The sequence below is a fragment of the Protopterus annectens genome, chromosome 10.part0 (genome assembly GCF_019279795.1).
Source record: "Protopterus annectens isolate FY-2018-M chromosome 10.part0, PAN1.0, whole genome shotgun sequence".
Lineage (NCBI taxonomy): Eukaryota > Metazoa > Chordata > Ceratodontiformes > Protopteridae > Protopterus > Protopterus annectens.
In genome coordinates this window covers 704,761,292-704,780,661 of record NC_056744.1, presented here as the reverse complement: position 1 = coordinate 704,780,661, position 19,370 = coordinate 704,761,292, and the positions used below count along the sequence as shown (strand labels likewise).

General features: G+C 38.2%; 1 protein-coding gene across 1 annotated transcript in view; it reads left to right on the top strand.

The window, feature by feature from the left end:
- The first annotated feature begins 696 nt into the window (after positions 1 to 696).
- Positions 697 to 19,370, top strand: part of LOC122814195 (cytochrome P450 2J2) — a 441,925-nt gene continuing 423,251 nt past the window's right edge. The window contains exon 1 of the mRNA XM_044086801.1: positions 697 to 924. Coding sequence (XP_043942736.1) covers positions 715 to 924 — 210 coding nt within the window. The 5' untranslated portion in view covers positions 697 to 714. The remainder of the gene's footprint in view (positions 925 to 19,370) is intronic.

Here is a 19,370-nt window from a genome sequence, read left to right as displayed (position 1 = left end):
CAAGGCCACAGCTATAAATATATATATATATATATATATATATATATATGGATCTATCTGAGTTCATTGAGATAGACCCATATATATATATATATATATATATATATATATATATATATATATATATATATATATATATATATGTTTCAAAAATCGACAAACACAGACAGCATGCCTTAGCAAAATCAGTAAACACCTTAATACGCAGAACCATTTTATTTTAGTTGTCCATCAATTCTTGCACAGCGTGGATAGAAAATGGAATTCAACTAGCGTGCACTTTGATACATATTGACATGTACTTATATGGATGGTTTGCAGCATTCAGAGGATGGATGATATATGTAAATCATTTCTGACAATAATCTATTTTGATGGCAATAGGGAGAGATGCACTTCTCTCCTCCAAACTATTTTAATGTAACTTACTCAACATTCATTAGAGTGCATTGAAATCCTTGTGCTGACACTGTTATGTTCACCTCATACTCCTTTGATTCCTTATTATTTGATTTGAAGGGTGGGAGTAGGAATAAATGGGTATAATGAACATGTTGCATCATGTTAAGTCCCACCTACTTCATCATTTCACAGCCATACAAAGTTTTAATCCCCATGTTTTGTTGGACCCTAGCCAGCAAAGTTTTATTTATTTAGTCTACACAGATAGGAGCCTAACCATTTTTTACACTTGTTCAGAAAGGCTGAGGCACTATGGCTTTGCAGATGTTAATTAACCTCCAATCATTCTTGCAAACGTTTACCTGGTGCACTTGGCTGGGTATTTTATTTCTGATTCTCTCAGTTGTTGACTACATTATTAATAAACCCCCAAAGAACTTCCCACCTCGACCGATATGTGTTCCTTTTCTGGGAAACATTTTTCACCTAAGTACAAAACAGGCTCATATAGATATGAATAAGGTAAGGCATATTTTCTTGTGTTTGTTTTTGGAATTTGTTCATAAGTTTTATTAATACAGATTTGCATAAAAGAGTAGTTGATAATCCTGAAAACAAATATTGTGTATGTTGCAGTTTATGTTACTTTCAGCAGAACTGCTAGCCATTTATATTGTTTTTTTTACTTCACCAGACAAAACTGCTTGTCTCTCAATTAGCTTGCAATGGAAGACTTGTCTGAGTGGAAACATATAACTGTATATTCAAGTATCAGAAAACGATAAATAAAAAGAATGAACGTATTGAATTAATTAGTTTATAATAAAATAAAAACATTGTGCATGAAGGATTTGTGGTTTTGTCTTCAAGCGTGATATCCATTTAAGTGAAAACATTTGTTTATTACATGGAAAGATTGCAGTATGGGTAGGCAATACTGAGTAAGCATTTCCTGTAAGTTACATTACAATAAAGTGTTAATCTGTATCCTTAAAGACTGTTACTATATCTATCCTTAGTTTGCTCATCTTTTATATTACAATCCTGATTATGTTTAATAAATAAAATAATGAGTGCTTTATGTTTCACAAGTTAAAGATGATTAAATCTGCCTTTTAACACACTAATAGAAATGAATAGGTTAAATCTGAATAATAAGTGTGAACATTTACAGTTTATATAGCATGGGAAACCCAGAAATGTAGAAACTGATTTCAGCAAATATAACATATATGAGCACAAGTGAGGATCTAAACAGACTATTATTTCATAACTTTCTTTTGACAATTGTGATGTTCCTGTGTGTGACTGTAACTGTACCTTCCATAAATATATATTATATATATATGCTGGATAAGCCTAAATATGAACTCCACCAGTATGCTATACATCAGAAAAATATCAAATTTATTCAAAACATCCATCCACACAGTTATTAAACAATCATGAATTATGAATTTGGTTAAAAAGTAAGATTTGAGCTTGTATCAGCAGTATTTATAGAATGAGAAATGTGACAAGTTATCCCAGCTGGAAACCAGAAGAATTGAAGGAATATGAAAATGCCTGATATATTAAATGGCTGATAGATTCTTGTGCTTTAAGAAATGTATGAGAAGTTTCAAGTTAGATTTAAGTAATGCCAGAGATATAAAAACAGGCAGTGAAAAGTTAAATATGTAATTAAATCTACAAGATACGACAATGTTTTTTTTTATGAGTAAAGTGCTGGAGAGGCTCATATATCATAGGCCCATCATAAGTTGTTAAACACTAAATCAAAACTCAACATTTTCAGAACATGGGCTAGGCTTGTAAAGGCTCCAGGGCCATTAGCCTAGTACACACCTATGAACCTATGTTCTATTCCCTTTGAAAGATATACTGTTAGACACATTTAAGACAAAACCATTTTAAAGCCTTGACTAGTAGGTTGAAGAGGGAGCACTAATAACTTTTGCTGAATGAAGTAATTTATTTATAGAGGTGCAACATGGTGACAAAATAATGCAGCTAACCACATTGGTTTCAACTAGGCAAATTAATCTTCTTCTTCTTCTTGTTTCGGCTTTCTCCTGGTTAGGGGTCGCCACAGTGGATCATCAGTCCACTCATGATTGGCAGTGGAGTTTTACAGTGTTGAGTTGCCAGCCCGGTGCCCAACCTTCCACAGAAGGCACACACATGCACACACTCACACCTAGGGCCAATTTAGAGTGTCCAATCCACCTACTGCATGTCTTTGGGATGTGGGAGGAAACCAGAGCACCCAGAGGAAACCCACACGACCACAGGGAGACATGCAGACTCCGCACAGAAGGCACCCCAGCCGAGAATCGAATGAAATGTGACTGTCACAACTGCTTTGAAACTCTACATGATAATGTAAGTCTGAGATGTGCATTGCCCCTCTTAAATCTACAGGGATGTTATAGTAACTGATTTTTACCTATGGGAAGGATGCAGATATGATATTAAATAATAGAAAGAAGTCTATGTTTAGATGAAAGGGCTTAACCATGAATTGCAGTGGTTTTACCAATAAAGGATTATTTCTTTCCACAATAACTGCGAACTGGAGTGGTTTCTACCACTGTAGGATTTGCTGTGGTCTTTGGCTTCCTGGTCAGTTGTTTGTTCATTGTTTAATAAGAAAAGGCAAATAATACTACAGCAAAAATGTTGTGTAATAGTATTAAATATATAGTAATACAACAAAGAATTAAGGTTACTCAATGTTCCTGCAGCAAAACTGACATAAAAAATGTTTTTTCCATTCAGACATATGACCCTTCCCATCCAAAACATACAGATGGATTGTAAGTGGGCAACTCTGGCACACTGAGCACAGACTGTTGTTTAACAGGAGGTCTAGTCTGTGTCCAGAAGTCACTAACAGTGACAAAGAAGTGGAATAACACAGGGAGTCAACTTTAGATGAACACATTGCTTTATTGAATAAACATCATATACACTTAAATCAAGTACTCACTATAAATGAAACAACCTCTCATCAACACACCTAGGTCAACTGTGAATGAATGCCTCCGATGCTATATTCCTGTGGTTATTTGGTTGCCTGCATCAGTTATTATTTAGTTACCTTGTAGAATTCAGAAAGCATTCCACAGATCCCCACTTCCCTCCATAGGATATTGCTGTGAACATCCAAAGTTTAGCTCTTGCAAGTGATGACCAGAGGTTCATAAGAACCCATTACACAGCATGTGTGTTTCCTTCAAGTTGCCCTTGCATTACTCACAGCACTGAATGAAGATAACAGGTAAATACACTGAATGATTTCACAGTACAACAAATGCCACTGAAAAGAATGACTTAGAATTTGTATGTATGAATTCTACCCAGGTGAAATGGAGTTCATGAACTTATGAACTGAGACAAATATATATGAAAAGTTGACAAAACCTTATCAAAGTTCAGCAGCTGTTCAGATCAGTTCTTGACCTAAATGAATGGGGTTCATATAAAGTTCATGAGGTTGCTGTACCTGTAAAAGACCACAATGAATTAGGCGAAAAATCAATTTTAATAAATGATTTACAATTACAAACGTTTCTGCTAATCTCTTCTCAAAATACACTATATCATAGTAGAAATACTTCCGTGCAAGATGTAATAAATCTTTTACACAAGACACTTCTAACTCTGAATTAACTCAGAATTTCTAAGTAAAAACAATATTATTTAGAAATATCTTAGAATTTTCTAAAATAAACACCAGCAGCTTTTTCCTAGGAAAGCAAGTAAAAGTAAGATTTTATTTTAAATGTATTCTAAATGCATATTCTTTTTAAATAATATAAGTTGTCATTATTAGTTTTGCAGGATATTATAAAATGGTTAAGGGTTTAGCTTTGCTTCAGATAAAATCTTACAAAAGTTTAGCATTTTCAAAGAATATTCCTAAAATGGAATGCATGGTTAAATGATTAATGTAAATATGATTTATATCATGTGTACTTACTGCATTGATTATGCATAGTTTGCCTTCTATTATTTCATAAATTAGTATGGTGGAAGAAATTCAGAGTTGGGTAAATTATAGTCAGTTTTATTTCTGTCAGATTAAATTATAACACTTAAAATGCATTTCAATAGCTATGTCCATTCAAAATATGCCATTATTTTAATGTTTATGGAATAAATGTGTTTTTAATTATTTTATTCTACTGTATTGTTGTTTTTACATCACTTAGGGGAAATAGCACATTTCCATTGTCAGTACAATTATATTTCATGTTGTGCAACATGGCATATACAATAAACATTTTAGCAATTTTCTCAGGTATTTATTTTATTTTATTTATTTATTTTATTTTACATTTGTTTACCGGGGAAGTCCGACCGGGCAGGAGTTGACCGTTTTTAGCAGAGGCCTGGGAAGAAAAGCTCCATACAATAAGCCAAAATACATGACACATATTCTACTACAAAATGTAAAAACAAGACACAGAATGTTTCATACATAGTGGATAATTCATGACATCCAATTATAATACAAATTAAAATGTACAAAATACAAAATAACAGTCTAGAAACAAACTTGATAGTTTTGTTGAGGCTTCCAATTTACTAAGATTGTTAGTTAAGACAGCATTATTAAGTTGAAAGACTAGATGCAAAAGTCTGTAACATTGGTAGAGATTGTATTGCAAAAAGAAAAAGAAAATTATATGGGTATTGAAGTTTTGGAGGCCTTTATAATAGAATATATGGAGGATAGTATGCCTACAGTTGTCTTATAGGAGTTAACCTGGGTCAGATAATTTTGACAACCATGGTCTTATAGGAGTTATCCTGGCTCAAAGCATTTATAAATCCAGGATGTGGTGAGATAGGATTTTAACTGTGTTTTGAAACAAAAGAAGAAGTGCCATCCCATACAACCTACCCGTAGGTTCATAGATTAGTATTAAGCTAACTGCCCTTGCGAGCCATTTTAAGCTTAGCCAATTATCCCTTGTGAGCCTCAAACCCTGCACCTTGTGTTTGTAAGGCAAACACCTTAACCATATTAGGCCACCCTCCCAACTCCACCTTGGGCCTTGCTAGCCATGTGGGCACAGTCAAATGCAGGAAGAACCCTGGACAACCATACTATCCATTAACTCCTAGCATCCTCTTATAGCAGTCAGATGGTGATGAATAGGAACTTTAAATGGCCTCCAACCTCTCTGTACATTTACAATTCCTCATTTGCATTCCACCTCTGCAGATTATTATTGAAACCAGAAATAAGAGGTGGGCAATTGCACAGCTGGCACAGTGCATTGGCCTAAGAGTACATTTTTGGAAATTTAGCTCAATGAGCTCTGAAGTTTTATCAATATCTACAAAACGTTTGTCCAACTAGTCACAAAAATTATCAGTTTTCTGTTTCTGCTTAATTAACAAATATTCATGAAGGAATGTTAATTCAATCAGATGTCTAATAAGTAAATGTAATTTAAATTTTTGAGTGGATCTCTGAATATTCCATACAGATCTGTGGCTATTTCTTCATCATTTAAATTAGTAGGAGAGTGGCAATTTTCTAAGAATGTTCCTGCAGCGTGGTTTTTGCATCATATTCAAAATAATGTCATTCAAAATTCAAAAGCTTACTACCTGATAATTTGCTTTTTAGTTGTAATTTTGCCTGGATTTGACATTGTTCGCCTCCTGAATGAACTGATTCCTGTTGCACTGGACACTGGATAAAGCACGTTAAATTAAATTGTGCTGCTGTTACCACTGTTACCAAGTGGACATTTTAGACTCCTATGATATGATAATAGTATCCTTTACAAGTATATGTGTTTAGTTTTGCTGCTTGTATGCTGTTTCATATAATTGCTAACTATTATTATCACTGTTAACAATGTAACTTGTTCTTTGTGTGGGCATGTGTGTGTGCATGTGTGCATGTGCGTGTGCGTGTGCGTGTGTGTGTGTGTGTGTGTGTGTGTGTGTGTGTGTGTGTGTGTGTGTGTGTGTGTGTGTGTGTGTGTGTGTGTGCACATGCGTGGGCATCCTAATGCATTATCATAACTTTTGAGACTGTAGTTTAACATCAGGCATAACCACTGACACTAATTACAGTTTGATATGACCGAGCTCTAAGTACAGCTGAAAGGTGACAGTACTGCAGTCTGATGGCATCCTTGTTTCTTTCCAGGAGTTCAACAGAAGGAATCACATGTACATTTCTTAATGAAGTTGACATCAGATAATGATGTGAACATACAAAAGTGTGCAAGGATAGAATGAGCAAAATTACTTGAATTAATTACTTTCTGGCAGCTTCCTTGAACTGATGATCTATGCATCACAAGATGATGATGATGGACAAAACAGTGTGGAATGCATGCACTATATAGTACCACGGGCCAATCTTAAATCATCCAAAACCCACTTCAACGAACGGCATTTATTCAGAAATGCCGTTCAGTGAATTCTGGTCTTCTGGGGGATTGCACCCCCCTCTAATATCCGAGATCGCACTACAGTGAGGAAAGGGCAAATTTTCCAATCTTCATTGTACTGCAATCTCAGTATTAACAGTTCGAAGAATGGCATGTTTGATGTAAGTGAACCGAAAATGTCATTCGTTGAACTGGATTTTCGATGACCTAATATAGGCCAGTACCACTACAGGGTGCATATTGTATATTAGATGTGCAGTCCCTAAAGAGCACTGACCTTGTTCTGCAATGCTAATACTTGTAGAAGTACAGGTTTATTTAGCTATGCAGAAGCAGTGTGATTACATGAACCCTTCAGCTCTCTCACATCCCTTTATCCCCTTTATCCCATTTTTGTCCTTCCTTATCTCATCTTGTCATCCTCCTTTACTTACTACCTCTCATTCATCCTACTTCCCCCTTTTCTTTGCATCTCTCTCACACTTCTTTCTACTCCTTTTCCCTGTGCATGCCTCTCACACCTTTTCTCTGTCTTCTCCCCATGGTATCCTGTCTTGCAAGTATTCTGACTTGCCTCTTCTAATGTCTTCATCCCTATCTATGTATTTTTATGCTGTTATCCATGCAGCATAAGCCATCTCATTCATTATGTATACATCTTATCCATAAAGCTCTACTAAGTATAATTCCAGTTTTCCATCTGTGTTATGACATTGTTAACTCCTTTTTGAACTAAATGTTGTAGTATATTCTTCTGTCTGTAAATATGTTTTTAGCCCCCCCCCCCCATATCTGACACTGAAATACTTCCCTCCAGCTACAAGATCATCCACCTGGATATACTTAAGAAAAAAGGGGGAGGTGTAGCTATTCTGTACTCAGAACAACTTTCCCTCTACCCTCTATCCATCACTCCTCCTAACATCCACCCAGCTGAAGTTCTCATTGTAAATTGCAAACTGAACAATCACAAAATTTAGCCATTGCTACCATCTACATTCCTCCAGGAAACAACATCCCTACTCTTGAACTCTTTCTGTCCTGGATCTTACAAGCTATTGTCTATGAAACTATTTTCTTGGGTGACATTAACATAGACTGAATTCACTAACTACCGACTCTCCAAACACCAGCATTAACCTCTATGGCTTCTCCCAGATAATCAGTACCCCCACACATCAGAATAAACACACCAATACTGGCACTACACTTGACTGGATCCTCAGCTCTAATCCTAACCTATACCACAACCACATCATAATGCCTAATACCCTAAGTAACCACTGCCTAATACCCTAAGTAACCACCTTCCCACCTTGATTCAAAGACACTCCCTCCAGCTGTACAAATCCCAGTGATACAAAGACTGTCGCCAACTCTCTAATTTCGACCCAGATACCTCTAACCATTTGCTCTACTCAATAACCTGGTCCTTCCTCCATGACCTCTCCCTTGAAGAAGCTGTCCTGAAATTTAATAGCATCTTCTTAAACATTCTAAATTCCCTGTCCCCCATCAGGATAATTAGAATAAAATCCAATTTTGCTCCTTGGTTAACACAATCCACTCGCACCTTTATGTGCAAGAGAGATAGTGCCTGGAAAAACTGAAAAAAAAAAACAACAAATCCTCTTTTCATCTTCAAAGTTACAGGGAACGCCATAATCTAACCAAAAAAACAGGTCAACCTCAATAAAAAAAAAATCTAGCAAAAGCCACTAAATAATCCCCATTCCAACCACAAAAAAGTCTAGCATACAATCAACAAGCTACTACATCCAGGCAGTCCTTCTACACCAAACCCTTGCCCCAACAAATCTGCCATAGATACTGCCACCTTTCTTAACTCCTTCTTAGTAGACTCAATCCACAATTTAACTAAAAAAGATCATTGTATCTACCCTACTACCTCTCCCTCTCCATCTACCCACACAACTTCCTTCTCTCTTAAGCCTGCCCCTACAGCTTATATTAAATCACTTCTTAGCAAAGTTAAAACATGCTCACCATCCACTGATAACTTACCTCCACTATTTCTTAAACTTGATGGAAATTCTATTGCATATCCCATCTCCATATTAATCAATAGATCAATCTGAGAAAAAACAGTCCCAGAAATCTGGAAGAAATTCTATTTCATGCCCTTACACAAAGGTGGAAATTCTACTGACTTCTCTAATTTCAGGTCTATAGCCATTCTGTCTCCCCTGTCAAAAATACTTGAAAACTACATTCATAAGCAGCTCCTTGATCATCTTCTACAAGAAAATCTCCTAACCCCTACCCAACATGGCTTTCGCCCTAACCACAGCACATCTACTGCACTAATATCTTTCACACAGTCTATAGCAAAATCTCGTGACAACAATAAGTTAGTCTCCTGTCTTTTCTTTTTCCTCTCTAAGGTCTTTGACAATGTTTCCTCATAAATTTATTTCTGTCTAAACTAACTAGCCTTAATCTCTCCAACTCTGCACTTTGTTGTTTCTGTAGCTACTTCTACAACAGAGGAGCCTCTGTCTCTTCCCCCTTCCTTCCAGTCCAAACAGGGGTTCCCCAGGGCTCCATTCTTGGACCTCTACTGTTTAACATTTTACTAACAACCTCTACACATCCTGTCCTCCCTCTTCTTTAATACAATATGCAGATGACTCTATAATTATTTCTTGCTCTGAGAATCCCTCCCACCTTCTCACCCTTACCCAAGAATCTTTCCACTCAATTGAAAAATGGTTAACAACTAACCAACTCCTACTCAACACTAAGAAAACCAAACTCCTCCTCTTTCTTCCAAAAATCTCTCCAACAGCACAAAACTACTTTCACTGTCACCTACCTCAATAACGCAACTATTGCGGTAGAACCTCACACAAAACATCTAGGAGTCACAATTGATGATCAACTAAAATTCGATCTCCACATTCAACAGTGCATCACAAAGACTCATTAAAAACTGGGCTTGCTCTATAGGCACAAAACATTCCTCACAAGTGAATCTAAACTCTCTCTTAGGATCATAGGATCATAGGAAGTTACTAGGTTATTGGCCCTGAGGCCCTTATAAGTCTAGCTAAAAGTTAGGCCCATGTTTAGACAAGTCAGCAACCGATGCGCCTGTCCAGCAGAGACAGGGGTGGAATTTCATGGATGTATTTTCTGCTTCCCATTCAGTTATACAGGTTGTGCTTACAAAGGGGTAAAGAGGTACTCTGCTTGATGTGGAGAGGGAGTCTATTCCACAGATGGGGGGAGTCTCTGAGACACAAATCTGTCCCGCCAACAAGTCCTATTGATGTCACAGACTAGGTTGAGGCCACGAGTATGGGTTACTCAAGTGGAGCTTGACTTGCAGATATGCAGCAGTCCCATCAAGGCAGGTTCCGTGATCATCTTGTATGCCAGACAGAGGTCACCACTGAGTAGAGGGATAGGACTTTTAGCCTGTCTGTATATGGTTGATTTTTGAGGCCCTGGATTCTCCTGGTGAGGAACCTCTGTGGTCTCTCCAGCTGCTGCATGTGCTTTGCAAGGTACATGCCGTACGGGGCATTGTACTCAATAATGGGCCTTATAAGGGAAGAATACGTGGATGTTATGCCCTCCTTGTCCCTGGATGAGATACCCTTACTTATGAAGTGGGCCATGTAGAAAGCTTTCTGTACAACAAAAGCAACATGGTGGTCAAAATTCAGATTGCTATCAACCTGGGTGTCCAAATTCCTCACGACTTTTGCGTGGTTAGGACATTGTTAATAATGTGACATTTGTGGGGACATCACTTTCCCCAAAGGGAGATGATGATGCATTTTTTAGTACTCAGCTTGAGGCCATGTTTCTGGCACCAGTCATTTGTTTGGGTGAGACCCTGCTGGAGGATGTCCGCATCACTAGGGGAATTGATGATAGGACCCAGCCTGCAGTCATCTGCAAACTTGGTCAGCCATAGCCCACTGGTTTTGGCCTGCAACTTAGAAAAGTATATCCCAAATAACAGAGGCCCCAAGACCAAACCCTGGGGTACGCCACTCATTACAAGTCTACTGCTTGAGGTGCTTCCCCTATTTTGACTAGGTGGGTTCTATCAGTGAGCCAGTTAGCTATCCATCTGGTAACATACAGTATGGACTGATGCCTAGTTGAGAGAGTTTTTATATTATACCTGAGTGGGGAATAGTATCGAAGGCTTTGGCAAGGTCAAGGTAGGAGCTGTGCAGTGTCTTCCCCTCATCCATGGCTTTGGTGACTGTCTCAAAGAAGTCAACCAAATTTAACAGGCATGACCTCCCTTTAACAAAACCAAACTGTGTGGGATTGAGTGATTGGAGGTACCCAATGTCCTTGTTAATGAGGTCCATGATAATCCACTCCATGGCCTTGCAGATCAGGCTAGTTAGGCTAATGGATCTATAATTTCCAGAACTGGTGGACGCTCCATCTTTGTGCAATGGATGACAGTGGCTGTCCCCACTTGGCTGTGATGCAGCTGGTACTCAGGCTTTTGTTGAATAGGGTGCCCAATGGTGTTCAAGTTCCTGCCTGAGTTCATGTAGGATGCAGCCTGGGATGTTATCGGGTCCCATGGAGGCTGTATTTTTTTGCCTTTGAAAGGACAGTGATGACTTGCTCCCTAGAGATAAGGGGAGGTGGACAGGTACTGGGGATGTCCTGATTTACTGATGGGGGGACAGAGAGGTGAAGTTTTTGCTGAACCTGTCTGCCAGCAGGTTGGCTATACATATGGAGTTTGTGTATGTGCTGTCCTTGGCACCAGTTCTGAGCAGATCTGAGTGCTTCCTTTGAGATTGCAGACATATGTGAAGAAGGCCTTATGATTGTATTTAGTAGATGTGGCCAGTTTGGACCCGAAGTTAGCTTTGGAGTGGGGAATAGTCTCAAAGGTTTTGGCCAAGTCAAGGTAGGCAGTGTGCACCATCTTCCCCTCATCCATGGCTTTGGTGGCTATCTCAAAGAAGTTGACTAAATTTAACACACATGACCTCCACTTGATGAAGCCAAACTGTGTGGAATCAAGTGTTTGGAGGTTGCCAATGACTGTGTTAATGAGGTCCATGATAATCCATTCCATGGCCTTGCAGATCAGGCTAGTTAGGCTGATGGGTCTATAATTCTCTGGATCGGTGGATGCTCCACCTTTGTGCCAAGTAATGACAGTAGCTGTCCTCCACTCAGCTAGGACAAAGCCAGTACTCAGACGTTGGTTGAATAGGGCACCTAATGGTGCTGCAAGTTCCTGCCTGATTTTATGTAGGATACAGCCTGGGATGTTATCGGGTACAATGGAAGCTGTATTTTTTGCCTTTGAGACTGCAGTGATGACCTGTTCCCTAGATATAAGGGGAAGGGGACAGGCACTGGGAATGTCCTGATTTACTGATGGGGGACAGAGGGGTAAAGTTTTCACTGAATCTCTCTGCCAGCAAGTTTTCTATATCTATGGTATTTGTATATGTGGTGTCCTTGACCATCAGTTCTGAACAGATATGGGTGACTCCTTTGACACTGCAGACATATGTCAAAAAGGCCTTATGATTATCTCTAGTTGATATGACCAATTTGGGCTGAATTTTGGTTTGGAGGATTTCACTAGTGCTCTTATTTGCTTGTTCAGGCTAAGGAGAGATTGCTTCCAACTGGCACCTGCTCCTTCTTGGTCCTGGACAGCAATTGTTTCCTTTCATTATAGAGTTTATTTATTGCAGATGTCACCAGACAGGTTTAATCTTCCTTGCTACAGACAATTTTGTCCTGTTGGGTATTCCTGATTCCATGCATCTATATAAATGCTTGTATAGTGCTTTGGTATAGTTGTGGATACAGGTGCCAGTTCCAAGGGGGGGCTGTGAAACTATTTATACCACCCCTCAGGAGGCTGTAATCAGCTTTGGAGAAGTTTTTTTGTTTGTCCCTAGATAGAGGGGGGTTTGGGGGAGATGGTGACTTCAAAAGTGACTGCTTTATGTTCGGATCTTACCAGAGAGGATGATAGTGCAGGGATGCTGCAGTGGTTACTCATGTTGACTAATACCAAGTCCAAGATATTATCACCTCTTGTGGGGGCATCAACTAGCTGTTCCAAAGCATTGCATTGACAAAATCAAGGAATCTCTGGGCATTTGTGTTCTGGCATGAGTAGTTCTTCTAGTCCATGTTTGGGTAGTTAAACTCACCCAGGATCAGGGTAAAGGGTTGAAACTTGATAGATTTGAAGTGGTACAGATAGGTGGATTGGGCATCTTGAGTCAGATTTGGGGGCCGGTAGCTAGCTATGATTCGAATAGGGGTCTTGCCAATAGTTAACTGCACCTGAAGTGTCTCCTGTGCATCATACTGTTTGAGCAGCCTGGAGATATGCATGTCTTGCACAAGCTTTCCTACTTTCCACCCTATTTTATTCTGCCCCATCCTCACTAACCTACAATCCAATCTTATGTCTAAACTGGAACTCACATATAACAAAACCGCTAGATTTGCTGCAAATCAACCCTATCACTCACACCACCGCCTATCTTTGAAAAGCCTACAGTGACTAGAATTCCACCAACAACTCCTGCTACCTCAGCTGCACCTGACGCAGTGTATCCTAAACAAATGCTCCTCCTGTCCTGCCTTCTCTTAAGTTGTCAGATGATTAATATAGACAGACTCCAAGATCAGTATTAAAGATTTTGAACCAACCATTCAAAGCTACAACAGGAGCAGAAACATCAGTCCAATAGGAACAGGAACATCCAGTCCTTAGCACATCCACTAACTCTGTCTCCCTCCTTGTGCCTTCCTCCATCTCCACCTGGTAGCACAAGACCAGAACACGACATATCTCAAAGGTTGGGAGGGTGGCCTAATGGTTCAGGTGTTTGCCTTACAAACACAAGGTGCAGGGTTTGAGTCTCAAAAGGGGTAAATGGCTCACAAGGGCAGTTAGCTTAGTACTAACCTATGAACCCTCATCTCTCTCTACACTCCCAGTGGTACATTCCAAAGCTCTGACTAGCACCGCCTGGAAATTTATAAGCCCAATAAAAACATAGGCAAACTCCTCTATAATCACTCTTTTGGAAATGCATGGAATAAACTGCCTTTGTTTTTAAAAACTATTACTAACACTAACTGCTTCAAAACATCTCTAAAAGACAGCCTGCTAAACTCATGGTCATACTTACACAATGACCCAATTTAAACTCTCCTCCCCTCTCCTCCAGGACATCTAACCTCTCCTTACCCTTTATGATACACAACATTTCTTCCAGCTTCTACCTCCCATCATAACCTCTCTATCTGCTACCTTCCTATATATAAATCCAGCTCTAACTCCTAACAATAGGCTGTGCTAGAAACATTTTGCCTTGCATAAATGTTTCAGTTTACTCTGAGCGTTTTCTTGTTAAATTCTTGTATGTAATTTGTATGTAATTACTTTTATATTCTGTTCTATTATGTCATAGTATTTCATGTATGTACCTTTTTACTTATACAGCTGGAGCTTTTCTCCTTGGGCCTCCACTGAAAAAGGGCTGTTGCCCAGTCAGACTAACCTGGTCAACAAATGTCAAAATAAAAAAAAAATAAATAAAAATATATCCTTGTAGCTGTAAATATGTTTTGTTCATTTCTTATGTGATCCAATTCAACCAGGCTTTGCCAGCAAGATCAATGCACTACTATTGTGAACAAATAAAACTATATATATATATATATATATATATATATATATATATATATATATATATATATATATATATAGATAGATATATACACACACACACACACACACACACACATATATATATATATATATATATATATATATATATATATATATATATATATATATATATATATAGGCCCCTATCAGTTGATTGAGTTGAGTTTTCAGAAACTTGATCTCCATATGGTCGAGACCATATTGAGTTTTTGAAAATTCAAAGCTTTTGAATGGAAATCGCAGTACAGCGAGAATCGGGAAATGTACCCTTTTCCTCATTGTAGTGAGATCTCAGAGTTGGTATATATAATTTGCAGGTGGTGTGGGGGGCTGGGGGTGGAAGGGGGGGCTTGCTCTATTGCAAAAATATAAAAAAATGTAAATGTTTGTGTTTTTTTTTCCTCTGAAGTTCGAGTTTTCAGAAACTCAATCGCATAGTCTGTTTAATATTTTTTTGAGTTTCCGAAAAGTTAATCATTCTGTGATCGGTCCTATCTTTTAGCCTTGGAAATGTCATAAGTATCAATGATGTTTAGGTAAATGTTGATGTGTCTTGGGTTTTTTACTAGTATTATGTCCTATTAGGTAATTCAGGTGCATATCAGACCTCTAATGTGCCAGGACCATGAACAGTTAGATACAGAAAACTGGTTCTGATCTGTGGGGTGGAAAGCTCTAACCTGCTCCCCCATGCTGGTACATCCTGCAAGCTACCTGCCTATTTCTACACCCAAAGTTACTATGCTAATGAACTTGTGTCCTCAACCCTATTGTCGCAGGCCAGTCAGGATCATAATGTAGTGTTGCATTATCATTGTCTGTTCAATCACACTTATCATGGACACAAACTATTCAGCTTTCATACTGCTATTGCTACTTTGCAGTAACCTGTTAAGAAATGACGATACTTTCAACTTGCCAGTGGGTATAATCCAGTCATTGGCCTGCAAGAATTTTGCAGGATTTCCCTAACTTATTTTATTCTAGTACAATGGAATATATATCTATATATATATATATATATATATATATATATATATATATATATATATATATATGGGCCTACTTAACTTACCTGAAAAACCACATTGCCGACATTCACTTCACCAAGATGAATACACCAATAAACAAGAAGACCGACATCTGGGACACCGACATCCCGACCCATGGTAAGTAACCACTTGGCCATCCTGTTGAACTTTACCCCTTACCCCCCCACAGTAGTGCGATCTCAGAGTTGGTATATTTAGTTAGGGGGGTGTGGGGGGCATGGGTGGGTTTAGTTTTGTTTGTTTTGTTTTTTTTCAGGATGGCCAAGCGGTTACTTACCTTGGGTTAGAATGTTGGTGTTCTGGATGTCAGTCTTCTGATTTGTCGGTGCATTTGTCTCGGTGAAGTGAATGCCAGCGATGTGGTTTTTCAGGTAAGTGAAGTAGATCCGTATATATATATATATATATATATATATATATATATATATATATATGTGTGTGTGTGTGTGTATATGTGTACATATATATATATATATATATATATATATATATATATATATATATATATATATAGATTCATTTCAGAAGCTCAAAATACTGAAATCTCAAATTTCAGTATCTCGAGCCCAAGAAGTGGAATCCATAAAACAACGAAAACTAAAAACTGCGAAATTCAAAACCTCGAATACTGGAAGTTTTGAATTTCTCGGATTTACTACACACACACACACACACACACACACACACACACACACACACACACACACACACACACACACACACACACACACCATTCACCACACAAACACACACAATCACTCTACTACATGAAAGCAGGGGGGCAAGCACCCCTGCACCCCCATACCCCCCTACTTAAATATTCTCACTCCGAGGTCGCACTACATACAAACACACATAAAACACCACCACACAAGCTACTTTCTCTTCGCACATCACAGCAACAAAACACACTGACACACACCATAGCCCCTACCCAAACCCCTTAACACACACACACACACACACTTACCTGAATACATGACCATAGCGGAACTTTAGAAGTGCAAAATTCAAAACCTCCGGTATTCGAGGTTTTGAATTTCACGCTTCTAAACTTTTGCAATTATGTGGATTCGGCTTCTTGGGCTCGAAATACTGAAATTCGAGATTTCAGTATTTCGAGCTTCTGAACGGAACCCATATATACATATATATATATATATATATATATATATATATATATATATATATATATATATATATACATATATATATATATATATATATATAAATTTTTTTCCCCTTTTTTTTGGGACTTGTGCAAAGCTGTTATGTTTCCAGTGGGTACACAATTATATTTTCAGTAACTTTCAAACACAGATTGACATAAAAATATTTTATGTGGACTCACTCTGGAATGTGCATGTCAAAAAACATGTAGTCAGGTTGCTCAGATCCCTAGCTCTTACACTCCCACTAATTATCAAGCTATATATGTGAGGTAGATATGGAAATTTAGATAGCATTGCCTAAACTCTAGCAATAATAAAAATTGCATGATACAACTTGGTTTGTACCACAGGTTAGAGTAAATTACTTGCAGTCTGGTACAAGCAACAAGATGTTTTCCTCTTCATGCTTAGCCATGGAAGCAGGCTTGGAGTCATTTAGGAATTGGACATATTCAGACTATTTCTTCTCACATGAGACAAAGCTTTCTGCAATTGAGACAGTACTAGGTCAACAACAACAACAATGATCCTTACACCTCATGCAAAAAATCCTCCCTTATTCAGTATGCCGACGACTCTACACTTATATCCATCTCAAATAACATTCCTGAACTACACTCCCTGACCCAACAAGCCCTACTATCCACAGAACAATGGCTCTCTCACAACCTACTCATCCTAAATCCCAAAAAGACCAAACTCCTACTTTTCCTTCCCTGCTTTCTTTCTCATCACAAAACCTCCTTTTTTATTTCATCTTCTAACAATACAACTATCCAACCTGACACCCACACAAAACTCCTAGGGTTCATTATCGATGACGAACTAAAATTCAACCTACACATACTCCAGTGTATAAAAAAAAAAAAAAACAGAAACTAGGTCTGCTATATCGGAACAAAAAATTCCTAACCCCTGAATCTAGACTTACCCTGGGCCAGGCACTCTTCCTCCCCTCCCTCTTATATGCCTCCCCAGTTCATACCAATATCCAGGCCTGCACTCCAAACAAACTCCAACAGACTTACCATAAAATAGCCAGATTCATTATTAACTCCCCATACAACTCACACTACTGCATTTCTTTATACTCTCTTAAATGGCTTGAACTTCCCCAATTTCTGCTATCTTATCAATTTCATATGCTACACTCATCATCTTCTTTCAGCTGTTCCCATTAGAGGTCACCACAGCAGATCACCTGTTTCCATTTCTTCCTGTCCTCTGCATCTTGTTCTGTCACACCAACTACCTGCATGTCCTCTCTTACCACATCCATAAACCTTATCTTAGGCCTTCCTCTTTTCCTGTTACCTGGTAGCTTCATCCTTAGCATCTTTTTCCCAATATACTCAGCATCCCTCCTCAGCACATGTCCAAACCAACATAATCGTGCCTCTCTGGCTTTGTCTCCAAACCTTCCTCTATTCTTTATAAAACCTCCTTCTATCCATCTCTATCTTCCTTAGTGTCCATCTACATCCCATCCTGGACCCTCCGTACTTCTAACCAACAATTACTTGATGTCTACCACCCAAAAAGGTCTGTAGGCAAACTACTCTGTAAACACTCCCTTGCCCATGCTTGGACAAGCTTCCCTTTGACTTACATTCAATCTCCCACACCTCACACTTTAAAAATGAACTAAAAGCTTATTTTCTCAATTCTAGGACCTGCCCTTGTCATGACTCCACCTAGTCTTCCTTCCCTTTATGTACCCTCAAAAGGTCTATACTTAGTACCTCATTACAGCTCTCTCTCCAATGTGTCTACTATGCATTTGCATAATTTTATACAAATAAAAAAATGTTATTGTTGACCTATTGAACTATATCAATGTAAAATTATGTTACTAAGCTTCTTTTTAATGCAACTTTAACTCTATGCATGTAACCCAACATATGTGATTTTTTTTGCTATAAAATGCTATTATATCAATATTGTTTAAAATTGTACTTGTTTAAAAATGTGCTACTGGAACTTTTCGTCTCGGGTCTCCACTGAAAATGGGCCACAAGCACAGTTGGACAAACCCAGTTAACAAATGTCAATAAATAAATAAACAACAACAGCAAATGGAGCCAATGGACCTGCATATGCTCTTCCCTCTGCACTCTAGCAATTTCAAGAGGAGCACGGTCTGACACAAAGGCTGAAACTTAACACTGACAATCAGGAGAACAGAACTTGGTGCAATAACCTTTGGATAATAGGGCTTCTTGAAGGGGTGGAAGTCATGGATGTATTATCTTTTATTAGAAAGGAATTAAGTATCTTACTGAATGTGCAATCCCCAATCATTGAGAGAGCACACAGGATTAATCATAAAACCCAACATGCCAACATACCTAGACACTTTAAATTTTGGTGTTTTGACTATAATGACTGAGAGAAAACCCTTATTATACCCAAATTCAATTAAATGTTTGGCTAATAAAACATCTTTCTTTTTTTCAGAACTTTTGATGGGTTATGTGAACCATCGGATCATGTTTAGTGTCATTTTTTCCAAGCATTGACTATACACTTTTATGGTTACTGTTTTTTAAAGTAAATGCAGAAATCAAAGTACTTATTATACAGATAATTATTTTAG